General features: G+C 53.3%; 1 protein-coding gene across 1 annotated transcript; it reads left to right on the top strand.

Moving 5' to 3' along the window:
* Positions 1 to 15,128: 15,128 nt before the first annotated feature.
* On the top strand, positions 15,129 to 16,962 carry FOXE3 (forkhead box E3). Its single transcript, XM_037500730.1, has 2 exons — positions 15,129 to 15,146; positions 15,988 to 16,962. The coding sequence occupies exons 1-2, from the start codon at positions 15,129 to 15,131 to the stop codon at positions 16,960 to 16,962; spliced, it is 993 nt and encodes a 330-aa protein (XP_037356627.1).
* The last annotated feature ends 367 nt before the right edge of the window (positions 16,963 to 17,329 follow it).

The following is a 17,329-nucleotide window of genomic DNA, read 5'->3' on the forward strand; positions in this document are numbered from 1 at the left end:
AGCACGGAGGTTCACCCTCTGCTCAGCAGAAACCTGTTCCATCCACTTATAACTGGACCTTGAAAGCTGACTCTCAAGGTTAGGATGTAAGTGGGCTCAGGATCACGGGACGGCAAATCTAGGAATGGCTGCCAGGGCCTCTCCAGCTTCTCCCTGAGACAGCAACTTCTTCTCTCTCACAAGCCACACTCACTCATTCAAGAGTGTCTGAAAAGTCCCTAATGTGTATCAGAAACTATCCATTCTTAGCACAGTAGTCAGAGCAATCCTTTTTTATTTATATATTTATTTTAAAAGATTTATTTATGCATACAAGAACTGGGGTGCAGGCCAGAGGTGTGGGACGGTGAGAGGATTCACCAGAGACAGAGTGGGGAGCAGAACAGGCAGACTGACTGAAAAACACTGCTGAGGGGAGCAGCGGGCGAGACAGGAGAGGTCTGCTGCGCTATGTGGGTCAACTCCCTGGCCAGGATCGAACTTGTGCTGCAGTGGCTGCGAACAGCTTCATAGTGCTGTGTCTTCTCATACCCTTGCGCCACCAGGGAGGCCTCCAGAGCAATCCTTTTTAAAGCTAAATCAGATCGTCACTCTGCCACCCCCAGTGGTAGCAGGCTCAGTGCTCCCGCCTGGCTCATTCTCCTCCAGCCACTCAGGCCTCCTGCCCTCGCTCTGCCTGCAGGGCCAGCCTCCTGCTGTGGCTCTTTGGAACTTGCTGTTCCCACAGTCTGCAATGTCCTCCCCCACGCACCCAATGGTTCTTTTCCCTTCTCTCCTTCCAGGCCCTTCCTGATCTCCCTAGGTAAAATCCCACCCTTCCCTCTCTCTAATCTCCCTGTTTTTTTTCTGTCCATCGTGCTTATTACCCTCTAAGACTTAATGCACTAAACGATTTGCTTATTGGCGTCTCTCTACATTGGTAGCTCTACAGGGAAGGGATTTTTTTCCTTTTCTGGGTTGTCTCTCCACTACCCAGCTCAGTGCTGTCACATCGGGGACTGAATGAACAAGTGGGAATAAAGCAGCACAAGAGACAGAGCCCCACCCTCATGGAATTCACAGCCTGACGGTAGAGACGGACATCACACAGGCAGTCACCCGTGGACTAAGCAACTGCAACTGTGCTAAATCATGGAGGGGGAGCAGCAGGTGGGAGCGACCGGAGGGCAGTCTGGGAACTCTGTCTGGAGGTCTGTGTGAGAGGATTAGACATGCAGGGTAAGGAGGGCCTGGCGCCATGAAGCATTAGGAGAAAGAGGAAGCCAGGCTGCCACCTCCAGCCCTCTAAAGATGATGGAAAGCCATAAAGAGAGGGCACCACCTTCGAAAGGGGTTCAAGTCCCTGCTCCACCCCTCACCTATTCAAGCTGGGGCAAGCCACCTGGTGCCAGGGCACTTGTCTCTCTGGCCATACACATGGAGAAAGGACTTCCAGCTAGGCTCGTGGGGACGAAGAGATGAAATTAGTCAAGGGTGGAACGGGCAGGCACTCAGTAAGTACTCATTTCCTGCTTCTTTCTGCTTTGTCCAACCTTTGAACATCCAGTTTCTTTTCAAATTGCCACTCCAAACTCTTCCGGCCATTTGTGAGACTTGGGGAGCAGCATAAGGAAGGGAAGCATCTAATCAACCTGGATGTGGAACTACAGGTTAACCAAGAGCAGCAGGATCTTCCAGGAGAATGGTTTGGTAGATTAGATCGACCCTTGTGCCCCAGATCCTCCTGGACTCCAGGCCAGCTGTGTTTGGCTTTGGAGCCATTGACTACATATCCCAATAAACTCCAGGTTTCCTATCTGTGGGTCCTAGGGCCATGTGACTAGATGAAGCATGGGCCCAGGAGGTTGAAGACCTAGTCAAGCTGCCTCACCCTGGGGGGTACACTCCTTGACTTGTGACCTAGAGAGTGCTCCCCACACCTACCAGGGCTCACAATCATGCAGCACATGCGTGTCTCTGCACACAGACCCACACCCACCACCCACCCTTTGCAGGAGGACCGCCTCCTTCACATCCCTTGCATCTTGCTCCTCTCTGGGCTGGTAGGTCGGGGAGGGAATTTGATAAGGAGGCAGCAAAATGACTCTTCCATGCTTAGCTCAGACAGTGGATACACTCAGGCATTTAGCAAACTTCCCTTCCGTGAACCAGCCCCCCTGTTGGGCAATAGAGAAGCAGATGAATCAGATCTGAGTGCTAGCCCCGGGGCTCGCATTCTAGTGGGGGAAACAGATTCCTGCACAGATAATTATAATATAAACTACATGGTAGAGGGACCCTGGGGAAGCCAGAAAGAGAGCCCGGGTTTCAGTCTGAGGCTGGGGGAGGGCCACAGGAAAAGCTTTTGGGGTGAGGTGGCTTTGGAGGAGGCTGAGGTAGGATGGAAGGGCTGGTGGAACTGCACAAGGGCCTAGGGGAGGGGTCGTGAGGGGCAGGTCCAGAAATGGCAAATAGCCTGGTGTCTGGTGGGTTAGCTTGGGAGGGACGTGTTCACTGCAGTGACTGGATTTGTAACCAGCATCCGAGGTGAATGTCTCCCTAACCCTCCCGACATGCTCCAGACACTTGGATGTTTTGGAGGAACTTCTAGGGGGCCAGAGACCACTGTCTTTCTTGGCCCCTACTTCACCTCTGTGCTTGGCTGTCCATTCAGCTCCTTCAAATTGGACTCCCTTGCATCACCTCCGGTGTCCCCTGAGAAGCCCTCCTACCTCTCCTCTCTGCTGATAGCCCTCCCATCTTCAAGGACAAGGAGTCCTGTTGCTCCAGGGAAGCCCTCCTCACCTCTCCTCACCAGACCACCTACAGAGGCTGAAGTATCCCGGTGGACTCACACAGTGATCTTGTTTTCCACAAAGGCACTGGGGTGTGTGCTAAAAAATCCTATTATCGCAACAAGAAATCAACTACAGTGGTGTCCACAAAGAAAGGGCTGGATCACAATGTCCGGGAGTGTCCAACAACCTAACCCAGAGAAGGACTTGACGCAGTTGGAGAAAGCCCTCAGGAACCTGGGAGGCATCTCCCTGCCTCTCTCTCTGTCCTAGTCTCTTCCCAGCCTGGCCTTTTTTGCATCTCTGGCACCTGGTAGGTCCAGACAGGTGGAAAGAATATTCAAATTCCTAAAAGCGGGTGATTGGTTCCACTGAAGCAGGTGTCCAACTCTGAGTTAATCCACTCTGGGAAGGGGAAGAGGAGCAAGGGTCACGACTGCCGGCTACATCCCCATAGTCATGGTGACTGGATCCCACACTAGAGCCAAGTGCTTGTCCAGGTCCTTTTTCTAACAGCAGCTCTTTTACCTCTGTTTGCTGAATTGTAAGTTTGGGTGCACGGAACGGCCAGGTTCCCAAACCTCATGGAGAAAGTAGCCTGGGAACGGGAAGCTGACCTGAAGCGGATGTTTGAGAACTTGTTCCAGACATCCTTAAATCCAGCTTCATCCTCACCCTGAGTTGATAGCCAATCTATCTCCCCTCATGCATTTTTTAAAGTTAGAGTTGGTATCCTGTCACTTGTGCCAACAATTCCTGATCCCTCCCTTCCCTCTTCAAGTCTCAGTATCCTTATCTATAAAATGATGGGGTCACACCCTGCCCCTTTGTCCTTGATGCTCTATTTGTTTTTTTTTAAGATTAATTTATTATGCATACAAGAACTGGGGTACAGGCCAGAGATGTGGGAGGGTAAGAGGATTCAACAGAGACAGAGCAGGGAGCAGAACAGACTGATTGAAGTACACTGCTGAGGGGAGCAGCGAGTGAGTCAGGAGAGGTCTGCTGTGCCATGTGGGTCACCTCCCTGGCCAGGGATTGAACTCATGCTGCAGAGGCTGCGGACAGCGTCACGTGTTGTGTCTTAACCCCTTGCACTCTCAGGGAGGCCCTGTCCTTGATGCTCTATTGACTATCAATTAGTCAGTCAGCATCCACTGTACATTTTTTCTGTCCCTGGCTCAATGTTGGACACTGGCACTCTTACTAGAGGAATAGCTCATATACTTAGTTCTCAGGTTCACAGAGCTGGGTAGGGGAGGGAGCTAAGCAAGGCTTCAGCACTGAATGTGGTCATGGCTGTGACAGAGGGAAGCACAAGAGCTGTGGGGAAGTCAAAGGAGACAAATAGTTTGGAAGGCTTCCTGGAGGAGGTGGCAGAAGCTGAGTCTTTCAGATGCAGGTGGATCTGGAGAGAGGAAGAAAGGCAGTCCAGGCAGAAGAACCCACCTTTTTGAGGGTGCAAAGGAGAATGAGCAAAGCGGCAGCCTAGGAGGGGAGGGGAAGGGACACAAGTGGAACTTATTTGCATAATCTGTGCATGTAATTTCTGGGGAAACAACAACAATAACAAACCTCCATTTTTCAAGCTTGGAAAATCCCTAGGGTGGAGTCTTTGAACAGAGATGAAAAGAAGTGACTCTTGACCACAGTAAAGTAGTGGAGGGAATGAGTCTTCCCCATGCCAGCCCCACTAGTCCACGGTCCCATCAGGGAAGCGAGGCTCCCAGTTGAATCCAGTGAGTGGTCCTAAGGCTGTTGGACCCATCTATAAATAGGAATGCCAGGAGCCCAGTGCCAAGCCGACAGCAGAAGAGCAGCCCAGGCAGGCCTGGGAGGAGCAGCGTAAACATCCGTCCCTTGTAGGAAACATACTCATTACATTCTGAGCAAAGGCAATTCACAATGCACCCTGGGAAAAACATGCAGTTATTGCCCCCAAACATCCCAAAGCCCTACTAATGACTGCACGCCTACTCCAAAGGCATAAACTGTTCCAGATGGTGCTTCCCGCCTCTGGGACAGACCATCCTTCTCCCTGCTAGAGGTTCTGGACCCATTCTGGGGTTCTAGTCCTCCATGACACATATAGTTGGCTGCAGGATTTTGGAGTAAGTGGCTGCCCTCTCCAGGCCTCCTAGGGACAGTCTACCGAATCTTTCCCTTAACAGACTGTTGGGGGGACTATGCCTGCTGGCCTAGTGAGGTATCAGGCGGGAGACCAGGAACTAATGCTCTAAGTGATAAGGGGTGAGTTTTCAATTTCTACATCTAGCAAGTGGCCATTCATTTGTAGGGAAGCTGAAATTTGTAAACTCAAAGTCCCCAAAGCACTGAGGGCTGCTACCACTGGATAAGCCCTGGGGCTTGGAAATGCTTTCTAGGGAGGCTAACTCTGGAGCCTGCCTCTGCTTCTATGAACTTTCATTTCCTGCTTTGTAAATTGGGGATGTTTCTGAAATTAGCAGTTTTTCTGGTTGAAGAACTCCTGCATGCTTAGTGTCTATTTGAGGGTAGGGGGATTCAATCAACCCATTTTTGAACGGGTGAGATACTCACATGATTCCAAGTTCAAAAGATACAAATGGTGCAGAGCTAAAATCTCCCTCTCCCATCCCATACCATTTTCTCCCCCCAAGGCAACCATTGTTATTGGTTTCTGGTGTATTAAATATATACAAATATTAAAAATCTGTGTTTTGAAGAGTTAACATACGTACAGCAAAGGGTGTGTGTCTCAAGGGCACAATCTGACAACTTGGTCAATAATGTTCATCATTCTAACTCCCAAAAAGAAAAAAAGAAAAAGCACCCCAGTTCCATCACCCAGAGATAACTGTGATATTTTAGTATCTTTACTTCCTATTTTTTTCTATGTACATATAATATACATGAACATCAGAAGCATCCCATGTCACTTTTGTACTGTTTTTTGGTATTTAACTTAATATCATGAAGACATCCTCATGTTATCAAGCATTCCTCAAAGGTTTACCTCTCCCAGGGTTTGCCCAGTGTTTCAGGGAGTGGACCCAAACTTCCTGCAGGGCATTAGGCCTGTCCACCCAGATACACAGCATGTTCCCCCATAACAGTGATGGCCATCCTTACCACACCTCACTGAGCATGTCCCACAACATGAAATCCTACTGGAAGGCGACTGAGTCAAACAGAATGAACTATAATAGAACTCAGGGTGAAGTAGGGAGGTCAGTCAGACTCACAGAATCCCACATTAGAGGTGGTACATAAGGCTCTGGCCTGGAGCTGGGCACAGAGAGCTCCAAGAGTGTGAGCTTAGCCGTCCCAAAGATAGCTCCTCTGTCTCTCAAGGCCCCGGCTCTAGACAACCTGAGAATCTCAATCTCCTCTGAGCTTTATTTTTTTTAAAGATTTATGTTTATTTATGCATACAAGAACTGGGGTACGGGCCAGAGGTGTGAGAAGATTCACCAGAGACAGAGTGGGGAACAGAACAGGCGGATTGACTGAAATACACTGCTGAAGGGGGCAGCGGGCGAGACAGGAGAGGTCTGCTGTGCCATGTGGGTAGCTCCCTGGCTGGGGATTGAACTCGTGCTGCAGTGGCTGTGGAGAGCTTCATTTGTGCTCTCTTAACCCTTTGCACCACCAGGGAGGCCCTGAGCTTTATTATTTTAATGGTTGGAGTCTGGTCAAGTGGTGGACTGCTGAGGGTTTAATAGCTGGATCTCAGGACAGGGAAGGAGGGGCATCCTGATTTGCAGCAGTTGCCAATTTCTGGGAGGTAGAAACTCCCACTGTGGCCAATTTCAAACAACCAACACTTGCCTGGAATCGGAAAGCAGAGCTGGGATGGGATGCCTAAATCTCCTAAGCTGAGGGGAGCCACTCCAGTTCTAGCCTCTCTACCCTGCTTTTTCTTAACCCTCCTATCAACCTCCCCTTCCCTTCTTAAACCCTTGTTCCACCCCCCTTCCCCCCCAATCCTTGGTGATAAAGATTTAACATTTTGTGGTGAAAGTTGCTCAAGAATGAGAATGTCCTCTCCCATTTCTCTAAGGAGAAACGGAGGCTCAAGTAGGTCAGGATGGTTGCCTGGGTCACCCAGCCGGATGGTCTTTCAGATCTGACTCCCTGGTCTCTGCTTCTCAGATGGGCGCCTGTGTGTCCCACTGAAGAAATACATGGTCTTTTCTGACCACTCTTCTTCCTCTCAGGGACTCCTGAGCCCAGATCCACAAGAGGATGGGTGCCAGGTCTAGTATTAAGGAGCTGAGACCAAGTCAGGAGACACCACAGGAGCCTCTCGGGCAAGGCTCTATAGAAGCTGCCCTGTCTTGTCGACTCCAGTCTGATCTGCCTGCCTCATAATAGCAGATTTCGCTGAGGTTTCCTCTCCTCCTCCCTAAGGGAACTGGTGCTTTTTTTGGTTTATTTTTTGTTTTTCAGTGTCCGCTGTGTTCCACGAAGCAACCTGCTTCAGGGGAAAGCGACCCATCCCTAGACTAGGGGTAGGTGGTTCCGAGGAGTCCCAGTCAAGCCTGGTGTTCACACCTTCTTGCAGTGATTGGTTTAGGAATGGGGGCGTGGTACACTTCTAGCCAATGAGAGCAGAGGAGAGCTTCCTCTCCTGAAAGAGACCACCTCTCTTCCTCCTGATTCTAGGAACTGGGCTATCCTAGTTTTGGGTGCTGTGATTATCTTGTCAGCCTGAAGATGAAGGCAACCCATGGGGGATAGCAGAGTCTAGTGAGAAAGGGCACAGAACCCTCACTGCTTCTGGTCTTCTTGTTGGGGAGAAAGTATTTCCCGACAGCCCAAATTGCTTTGAGTTGAGAGTTTCTGTTACTTGAATCCAAGTGTCCTCAATGATAAAACCCTTCTGCTCCATCTTCCACATTGCAAATACAGTGGTTATAGTACAGGAGGAATCTTGTCACATCACTTTCTGATTCCAGTCCTTCAATGACTTTTTTTTTTTTTTAAAGAAGTGACAAGTATATTTTATTTATTTATTTTTTAAGATTTATTTATACAAGCACTGGGTACAGTCAGAAGTGCGGGAGGGTGAGAGAATTCACCAGAGCCAGAGTGGGGAGCAGAGCAGGCAGAAGGATGGAAGTACACTGCTGAGGGGAGCAGTGAGCGTGGCAGGAGAGGTCTGCGCACCATGTGGGACCCTCGCCCGGCAGCTGGGGATCGAACCAGCGCTACAGAGGCTGCTGGCAACCTCACAGCCTAGCACTCAACTGCTGCGCCACCGGGGAGGGCCAGTCCTTCAATGACTTCTTTGGCCAGTTGGATAAAGTCTTCATTCAATGTCCCCTTTCCCTGCAGAACACTCACCCCCCTCTCAGACAGATGTGGATCCTAGGAGTATTGGTCTTTCATTGGCTCCCTAGTGCCTCGCACAGAGTCTGCCACAAGACAGGAACTTAGTAAATACTGTTGAATAAATGCTAAGGAGATGGGGGTCAGAATTAAGCCTCTATTTTTGACTTTGTACTGACTTTTGGCAAGTCTCTCCCCTTTCTGGGGCTCAATCTCCAAAACTGTAAAGAAGGCATATTGGACTAAAGTGGTTACTTAAGAGTAGGCATTAAAAAAAATGCCTCTCCATCATTCCATGTGATAGCGGTTGTGCTTTTAGCATCCATTTATGGATTTAAAATAAAAATGACTCAAAGCTTTTCAATGTGGTTATCAGCCACAGCAGCGACATACATTGGAAAAACATTCCTACTTGCGTGTGTGAGACATATTGTGCCTCCACTTTACAGAGAGTAGTGGGTGCCACGTGGTTTCCAGATACTTTGCTTTAGTGAAGGGGCCCATAGACTGGGAGTCATTGTCTTCAATCATCTCAGAGTTCTTGGGCAGTCGGGTCTAACAGGGGCCCTGGAGTCGTGCTGGTTGCTCAGGATCTTACTGCAACTAAGCGGTGAATTCAAACTTACTTTTCAGCCTGGGTTCCCTTGGGTCAGCCAGCCTGGCCGACAGTGTTACTGCTTCTCAGCTTCTCTGGAAATAAGAAACAGGGCACTAGGAGAGCCCTGAGACTAGAGCGCAGGGAGGAGGTAGATGGCAGAACGCTGACAGCCCAAAATGACACGGAACATACTTCAGATGCCGAGTTTGTGGTTTAGGAGCGGCTGGAATTACACTCTCAGGGCTGAGCCAACATTGTCTGAGTCTGAGCCCGTGCTGAGTCTGGACCCTGCTGAAGCAGGACCTGGTGGGGGGTCTCACCCAGGGCTGCAGAGCAGAGCAGAGAGGCAGTGAGGGCAGGAGGCAGATTCCTAGCTGGAAGTCAGGCACGGGAACTTTAGCCGCTCCAGACACATGTGGTTGTTTGTTCCCTTGTTCATTCATTACTCATTCATTCATTCAGCAAGGCTGTCAGTCAACTAGTGGGCACTGAGTCCTGCAGTTCTGCAGTCTGGCATTGGGTCTAGGATGTTGTGGGCACAGGAGGCAGACATGGGGCATGTGCTGAGGTCTCTCTGAGTAGGCCAGGGCAGAGGCACCATAGGCCTTTTGCCTGTGGAAGGGAAAGGGAAAGAGACACTGGGGAATATTTTCTAGAGGATTAAGAGGTTATATCTGTAAGCAGTTCTCAAAGGACAGGGAGGAAGGCGTGTGCATCAGGCAGGTCAAGGAAGACAAGGCCTTCCAGGCAGTGGCTGGGGGGAGAAGTGGTGATCTCCCTCTCTGGGTTTGCAGGGGAACACCCTCAGGGTTTTTGTTCACTTGTTTGTTATTTGTTTGACAAAGTGGAGTGGGACTCTTTCAGGGGGACCAGAGGGACTTCTTATTAATAAAGGTGTTAGGAGATCAAGAGACGGCAATGGAAAAACAAATGAGTTTGTATTTGTATCTAAAGTTGGGAAAGCAGGTTGTGCTCATTTCAGTTTGCAAAGACTCAGGATGAGAGAGGACTTGGCACTTTGGCTGAGAGTAGCTGCGTGTAGAATGCGTGTGTTGCAGGGGAAGCTGGGCAAGGGAGGTGGGGAGGGGTCGGGCAGTCAGGCTGCAGGTCACTTGTATGGAACCTGCCAGTATCTGACTCAGGAGGCAACGGGGAGCCCCTCTAGGTATTTAAGCAGGGCCCACATGGGCGATCTCTCTAGTTGCTAGGTAGAGAAGGAATAGGAGGGGGAGGTGTGGAGACCAGCCAGAAGGCTACTGCAGTGGGCAGTGTGACAATTAACCTGGATAAGAACTGAGACAAAGGACAAGAGAGGAGAAAGGACTTGAGAGAAATTTCTAAGAACTGACAGGTCTTGGTAACTGGAGGTGGTGGGAGAGGGAAAGGAAGGAGTAGAGGATGATGGTCAGTCCCTGGACTATGTGACAGAGTGGATGTTTAAGACATTGTCTAGGATAGACGGCTGGAGGTTCTTTGTCCTGATCTGGAATGAAAGGAAACAAAGGGTCTCATGCAGCCCTGGAGCCAGAGCCATGGTTCACACCATCTCAGGCTCAGCCTCCCTTCTGCCTCCAGCCCCTTCCCTTTCCAGGTTGTCTGTGCCACACTGATCTGAACAAGGGATCTGACTATGTCATGTGGCTGCTGACAATTCAAAGGAAAAATCCAAGCTCCTTGACCTGGAAATAAAGTCATCTACAATCTGACCTTGTCTGCCTTCTTTTCTCGGTCCCTTAACACTGCACACTGGCTCAGCGAATAGTCACTACGGCAGCAACAACAGCTTACACACAGCACTGATATGTCCTGAGAACTTGACGTATATTAGCTCATGTAATTCTTAGAAAAATACGGAGTCTTGCATGAATGAACCAGACTCTGCAGAATGAACCAGACTCTCTTGCCTTCAGACCTTTACATCTATAGTTTTCTCGGTCTGGGGTATCCAGCGCCCTTTCCGTCATATGACACGTGTTTATTGACCATTAGCTTGTGTAGGGTCATTGACTAAATAGAGAGCCAGGCATCCAAAATGAGTGCAATATGGCACCTGCCCTCCATGGAGACAGTCTAGTGTGGGAACCAGACACAGAAGAGTCAATCAGGGAAGCACAGTGATGGGACAGCACGGGGCACAGACAGTGAGCCTCTCGTCCAGCCTGGGGCTGCCACGCTGGACAGCTGCAATTTTATGCCCTCCAGGAAGCCTTACCAACTTCACCAAGCTGGATGAGGTCTCTCTTTTATACCCCACAGTCCCTTCTCTGCCTGTATTGCACACCTACCAACTCGTATGGGGAGTGTGTGCAGCTGAGCACAGTGAAGGCAGAGACGAGTCGGACTCCTCACTGATGGAGCACTGGGCACCCTGGACACAGTCTCTTAGGATCGGCTGAATGGAAGTGCTTGAGGAACGAAGAGTCGCCAAGAGGATGGTGATGGTGGTGGGGCTCCTCCTGGGTTCTTCACAGATGCTCTCCCCAAAGCCAGGCCTATCTTTGCCCCTTTCCTGAGCCTGGAACAGGTCCTTCGGCTCACTGGGCTCACCAACAGGGTCAGGTTGTGTGAATAAGGCTGGGGCTTCTCCTTCTATCCCTCATTCAGGACTAGCCTGGTTAGAAAAGGCTACACCAACAAACGTCCCAATGTGCCCCTCAACCAGCTTGGAACTGTTGGTCAAAGGCTCGCGAGGAAAGAACTAGACCCTCGGCAGCTCCAGTTTTGGGGGCTAGGGGAAGGAGGCCCTGCAGCAGCCCTAAGGATAACAGGGTGCAGGGGGTGGGGTGAGGGTATCCCTAAGATTTCCTTTGGTTCCTAAGCCCCTTCTGTAGCCTCTGGGCCATGGGGTCTATGGATGCTCTGATGGGGGCCTTTGGGAGGAAGTGATTCTGAAGTGAACTCAAACTAAAGGGGTTTGAGCAATATTCCAGGAACCCTTTCGTGGTCTGGTGATAGCTCAGCTTAAATAGTTCTGCCACTGCACCCCCCCCCCCATCTTTATATGGGGCTCTTGCAGAGGGGGTGGGAATTGGACTAAGGACCTAAAGTGGCATTCAGCTTCAGACTTCCCTCCTGGCAGAGTGGTGGGGAAGCTCTGCCTGCATCCTCTGCTCCTTGCCTTGAAATCGTCTTGGCTCCTGGTGTCACTATAGAGGTGGGTTTGGGGGCAGGGAGCCTTGGGGTTAATGCTAACAGCTTTGGACAGGGTGGGAATTTCTCCTATCTAGGGAGCCATCAACACTGTGTGCCCTGACCTGGGCCTTTGGCCTCCAAAGGGCAGTGGGAAGGCCGGCCCCAGGGCCAATCCCTGGCCACTAATCCCTCCTGCCAGCCTGAATATCCACCCAGCGTGGTCAGACAAAGGGCTGCCCAGCCCAGCCGCTGTGTTCCTCCTGCCCCAGGGGCTTCACTCAGACACTGGGCTGCCTGGGATCCAGGCCCATGAGAAAGGGGCCGCCTTCACTGGCCATCTTATGCCCGGATGCTTAGCCACATCCCATCCGGCCCAGGGCCTGTGAACAGAGGGCCCAGCCACGCTGAAAACATGGATTAGCCCTTGGGCTACCCCCTGACACCGGCTTGCTTGGCTCTGGGAAGCAGGCCATTGGAGGGGGTCAGGCAGGCACTGAGAGCTAGAAAAGTCTGGGTTCTCACCCCTTTGACCAAATTCTGTACCCCCACCCTCCCCAGGGTTAGTATGGCCTACTCCATAGTCAGTACCGTTTACTGAAAATATCCTATGTCCCATGCTCCACATATGGATTAGAAAATTGAAAGGACAAGAAAATGGCAGGCTGTCGTGGGAAGCAGGAAGAGCACTCTTTACCCTCATCTGCAGATACCACACAGGGGCTGTGCCAGGCACCTTTCCAGGGGCTACGTCCCTAAAGGAAAGTGGGACAAGATGGTGCCTCGGTGCCTGAGTTGAGCTGCAGGGGTACACTGAATCTGGTTGAAAACATGCAGACTCTGAGGGCCTCCCCGATGGCGCAGCGGTTGAGCACTGGGTTGCGAAGCTGCCCGCAGCCTTTGCAGTGCCTGTTTGCTCCCAGGCCACCAGGAGGAGGGTCCCACATGGTGGGCAGACCTCTCCTGCCCGCCCGCTGCTCCCCTCAGCAGTGTACTTCGGTTCTTCTGCCTGTTCTGCTCCCCGCTCTGGCTCTGGTGAATTCTCTCACTCTCCCTGCACTTCTGACTGTACCCAGTGCTTGCATAAATAAATAAATAAATAAATAAATAAATCTTTAAAAAAACAAAAAATAAAAAACATGCAGAGTCTGAAATTGTTTCTCTCCTATTTCTGGGTTAATACTGGAAATGCCAGCTGTGTTATTGAAAAAAAAAAAATCTTATTACCAAGTGCCCATGAAGGCCGGGCACATTCATCCAGGACCTCGTTTGAATTTCATACCAACCAGGAGAGGGTTCATCACTGTTCCTCTTCGACAGGCAAGGAAACTGCTGCTGCAGTTGTCTAGCTTTTTCTGTCCAGCTGTTCACCATGTCTTGTGTGAGGTGTGAACTGGGCTCAGGCCCTAGAGTTAGAGGTGGAGAGGGCAGTGGGGTGGGGCCTTCGGTGAATACACTGGGCTGACTGCTCATCTGTTGTGGGGTGGGGCCTCTAGATTTTAGTGTCATCTCCTTCCTCTGCTTCTACAACCCTTCTGCCCACCTCTCTTGTGGTGGCCGTTGTCTGTGTGCCCATCTCTTTACCAGATCATGCAGATTGTGGGTCTTTCATCTCTTGCTGTTAGGGGGAAAGGATGTCCTGAGCTAATTCCATGCAGGCTTTGTGGACTCCACCCCCACTCCAGACCAAAACCGTCAAGACATTGGGAAAGACAAATCCCGTCACCACCAAAGGGAAGGTGGCTGGGACCTGAAGGTGGAGTTAAGCAGCCAGGTTTGGTATAAAAACAAAATACGTGGGCTCACTCTCTCGCTCACTTCCTGGCTTCACGGCTCCTGGCTTGCAGCCAGCTCTCAGAGCACCATTTGGGATTCCAGATCGGTGGATTGGGTAGGATGCATTTAAAACTTTGTCTCCCACTTTTCTCCCTGAGTTGTACATTTCCTCATTTCCCCTTCCCTTGTAAATAAACCTTTTATTAACCTTTCGCGTGTGCCTGCAGTAGAGTTTTGATAAGTCCTTTTAAGCACGCGGGTGAGGACCCACAGTCAGGCACCCCGTTTTGTATCAGGGCTGTCCTATAACATTGCCTCTGAGCACTGCGAAGTGTCTGGTGAGCAATGTGGGCTAAGCTGAGGCAGAACAGAAGGAGGGGTGACATGGAGTCCATGTGGAATTGACAGGTTTAGAGATTGCCTGGATGTGGGGGAGGTAGGAGCCCAGATGTTGTCCACATTTCTGGGTGGTAGGTTTTGAGGAGGTCCATCTGCTGAGATCTGGAACTCGGGGAAGGGGAGCGGGTTGGCTTGAAGGGTGTGCTGCATGAAGGTTGCTATCCAATATGCTCTTAGGTTTGCTGACCTGGAGGCCAGGAGAGGGACTAGCAGCTCAAGTTGTGAGAGCTGGGAGAATTCTAGAGGAAATTATTTCTAAAAGATGGTGTTCTAAAAAGAGTGCTCTGAACTCCAATTGAATTTCTGCCACCAACTCTGTGTGAAGTTAGCTAGGTCACGTAAGCTCTAAGGGCCTTACTTTCCTCAGTTGCAAAACTGGGGTACTCACAAGTCCCCCACAAGGTGTTCACACTTAAGTGGGATAATGGGCATCAAGTGCTGACCTTGTTCACAATATGCAGAATTGTGGCTGTTTTAACAGTGGCTGGACTGGAGCAGGGAGAAGGCGCCCCTTGAGCTCCCAGGGAGATGGTGGAGCTCATTCACAGGCCTGCTGCAGCTAGCCTTAAACATCTGAACCCAGTCTTCCATGCCAGGGCCAGAACCAGGCCCAGAGTGAGGCAAGCCAGGCAACTAAGGCCCCAAATTGAAGGAGGTCCTGGCCCTCAAGGGCTGGCCCTGCATGCCACCCAGACAGGGTCCCCTTGGAGAGAAACTGTAGGCACTCCACTTGCCTCACCCATTATCACTCTGTTCCCCATCTCCTCTGTCCCTTAGACAAGGCTCTTTGAGACAAGATTCCTTGACCAAATAATTCCCTCCAAGCCCAGCTGGCTCTCTGGTCACTTTGGAAGTTTCCTGAAATGGTGTTAAGACAGCATTGCCTCTGGATGGTGGGGGGGGGGGGTGTTTCCCAGAGTTTTTAATAAAAATAGCTATGATTCCCCCTCCCACTTCTAGCCTCTGTGATATGTGAGTGTGCTCATTCTGGGTCAGTAAGCACCTCTCTCAAATTCCAGTCTGTGGAAGCACTTGGGTGATGGGGGTGTCTCTCTCTGACCCAGTAACTCACCTGGGAACTTAGGAGGCAGTGCAAGTCTGTGGTGTGTGCATGGTCCCTGCATGCTATGTGGGTGACAATGGGAGATTCCTCCCCGGTGGGGGGCAACAGAAGGGACATGCCAGAATAGCAACTTCCCGTTAAAGATTTTCTGGAGGCTCTTGATTTAAACCAGTCCTCTGGTTCCCAAATCTGTTAGCTGAACCCTCATGATTTTGTGTTTTTCAAAGAATGTAGGGTGAACAGGACTCCCGTGTGGGGGAGGTAGCAGGGAGAGGTTACCCTGAAGTTGACAACATCCTCCCCTAGACAAAGCCAAACATGTGGCTCTGCCTTTTCCTGGACCCTACCCTTTCTCTACTGACTAACGTCCCTCCGAGGGTGACCTGACACTTCCCTGACCAGCGCAGCCTCCAGGTCACCCTCAGGAATGCTGATGGCTGGCTACGCTGCCAAGGAGGGGGTGTCATCTCTGCCTCAGCTGGGGTTGGAAGGACCTGGAGGAGGCTAGGAGAGGAGGCAGGAGGGGAAGGGACTCAGCAGAAAGGGAAGGGGGGCTCGGAGAAGGGGTGCCAAAAGTAATGGGTGAATTTGTGGTTAGCATTGACCCAAAGAGGAGGAGATTGAGCAAGGCAAGGCGCAAAAAGGGAAGTAGGGGTTGACCCCAGTAGGATGGATGGAGCCTAGGCGAGGGCTGACCCAGTGTTGGTGGGGAAGGGATGAGCCTGGGTGTGGGAAAGACTGGCCTGAAGGGAAGAGACGAAGGGAGGGGCGAAATACAGGGTGGGGTGGGGGCTGTGGGCTTAGAGAGGGGGTTGGGAAAGCAAACCAGAGGGGACGCGCTGGTCAGGGGGGGAAGGTCCGAGCGCACTCTCCCGGATGGGGGGTTGCGGGGGGGCTGTGCCATATAAGGCGGGTCAGCAGCCGCTGCTCTCCAGGGCGAAGGCCAGGGCTGCCGCTCCCCAGTGGCCGGGCGCAGCGACATGGAACCGTCCGCCGCTGGTCCGGGCTTCCCAGCTCTGCCGTCTGTCGCGCCGTCGGGGCCGCCGCCGTCGCCGCTCGCCGGGGCCCAGCCTGGACCCGAGCCCGAGGGGGCGGCCCCCGGCCGCGGAGAGCCGGACCCCGCGCCCGGCCCGGGCCGGCGGCGGCGGCGGCCCCAGCAGCGCGGGAAGCCGCCCTACTCGTACATCGCGCTCATCGCCATGGCGCTGGCGCACGCCCCGGGCCGCCGCCTCCCGCTGGCCGCCATCTACCGCTTCATCAGCGAGCGCTTCGCCTTCTACCGCGACGGCCCGCGCAAGTGGCAGAACAGCATCCGCCACAACCTCACGCTCAACGACTGCTTCGTCAAGGTGCCGCGCGAGCCCGGCAACCCCGGCAAGGGCAACTACTGGACGCTCGACCCGGCGGCCGCCGGCATGTTCGACCACGGCAGCTTCCTGCGGCGCCGCCAGCGCTTCAAGCGCGCCCCGCCGCCCCCGCCCGAGGCCGCGCCGCCCGGGCCCGCCGCCCGCCCGCCGCCCCGCCCCTCCGCGCCCTGCGCGCCCGCCCCGCCCGCGCCGCCGCCCGCCCGCCCCGGCCCCGGCCCCGGCCCCGGCCCCGCGCCGCCGCCGCCGCGCCTCTTCAGCGTCCACAGCCTGGTGAGCCCGCCGCCCGAGCCGGCCGGGCCCGGCGCCCCCCAGCCGCCCTGCTGCGCCGCGCCCGACGCCGGCGCCGCCTTCCCGCCGCTCTACTCGCCCGCCCCCGACCGCCTGGGGCCGCCCCCGACGCGCCCCGGCCCCGGCCCCGGCCCCCTCCCTGCTGAGCCCCTCCTGGCCTTGGCGGGGCCCGTGGCGGCGTTCGGCCCGCTGGGCCCGGGGGAGGCCTACCTGAGCCCGCCGGGCTTCGCGCCGGGGCTGGAGCGCTACCTGTGAGGCTCCCCTCAGCAGCCCGGGGGCGCGTCTCCTCAGGGCTGGCGCGCCGCGGGGAGCGCCGCCCGACTGCGCCTCCGGGGGCCTGGGGCGCGGGCCTGGCCTCTCGGGCGAAGCACACCTGTTACATCTTCCTGTCCCCCGTCCCGGGGAGACGGCCGCCATCTCTCCATCGGGCCAGTGCCTCTCTCCCTGCACCCCCATTTGTGCGTCCCTGATTTCTTCTCCCTCTGCGGCGGGGCCCCGGCCGCCGTGCACTCCCGCGGCGCTGTTCTGGGGCCCTGGCCGGGAGCTGGGTCACCACCACTGAGCCGCACCCCTGGTCTCGGGTGAATCCCCAGCCTTGGGAACCCAGACCTTCGGTGTCAAG

The sequence above is a fragment of the Talpa occidentalis genome, unplaced genomic scaffold (assembly GCF_014898055.3).
Source record: "Talpa occidentalis isolate TD23 unplaced genomic scaffold, MPIMG_talOcc4v2.1 talOcc4.9, whole genome shotgun sequence".
NCBI lineage: Eukaryota > Metazoa > Chordata > Mammalia > Eulipotyphla > Talpidae > Talpa > Talpa occidentalis.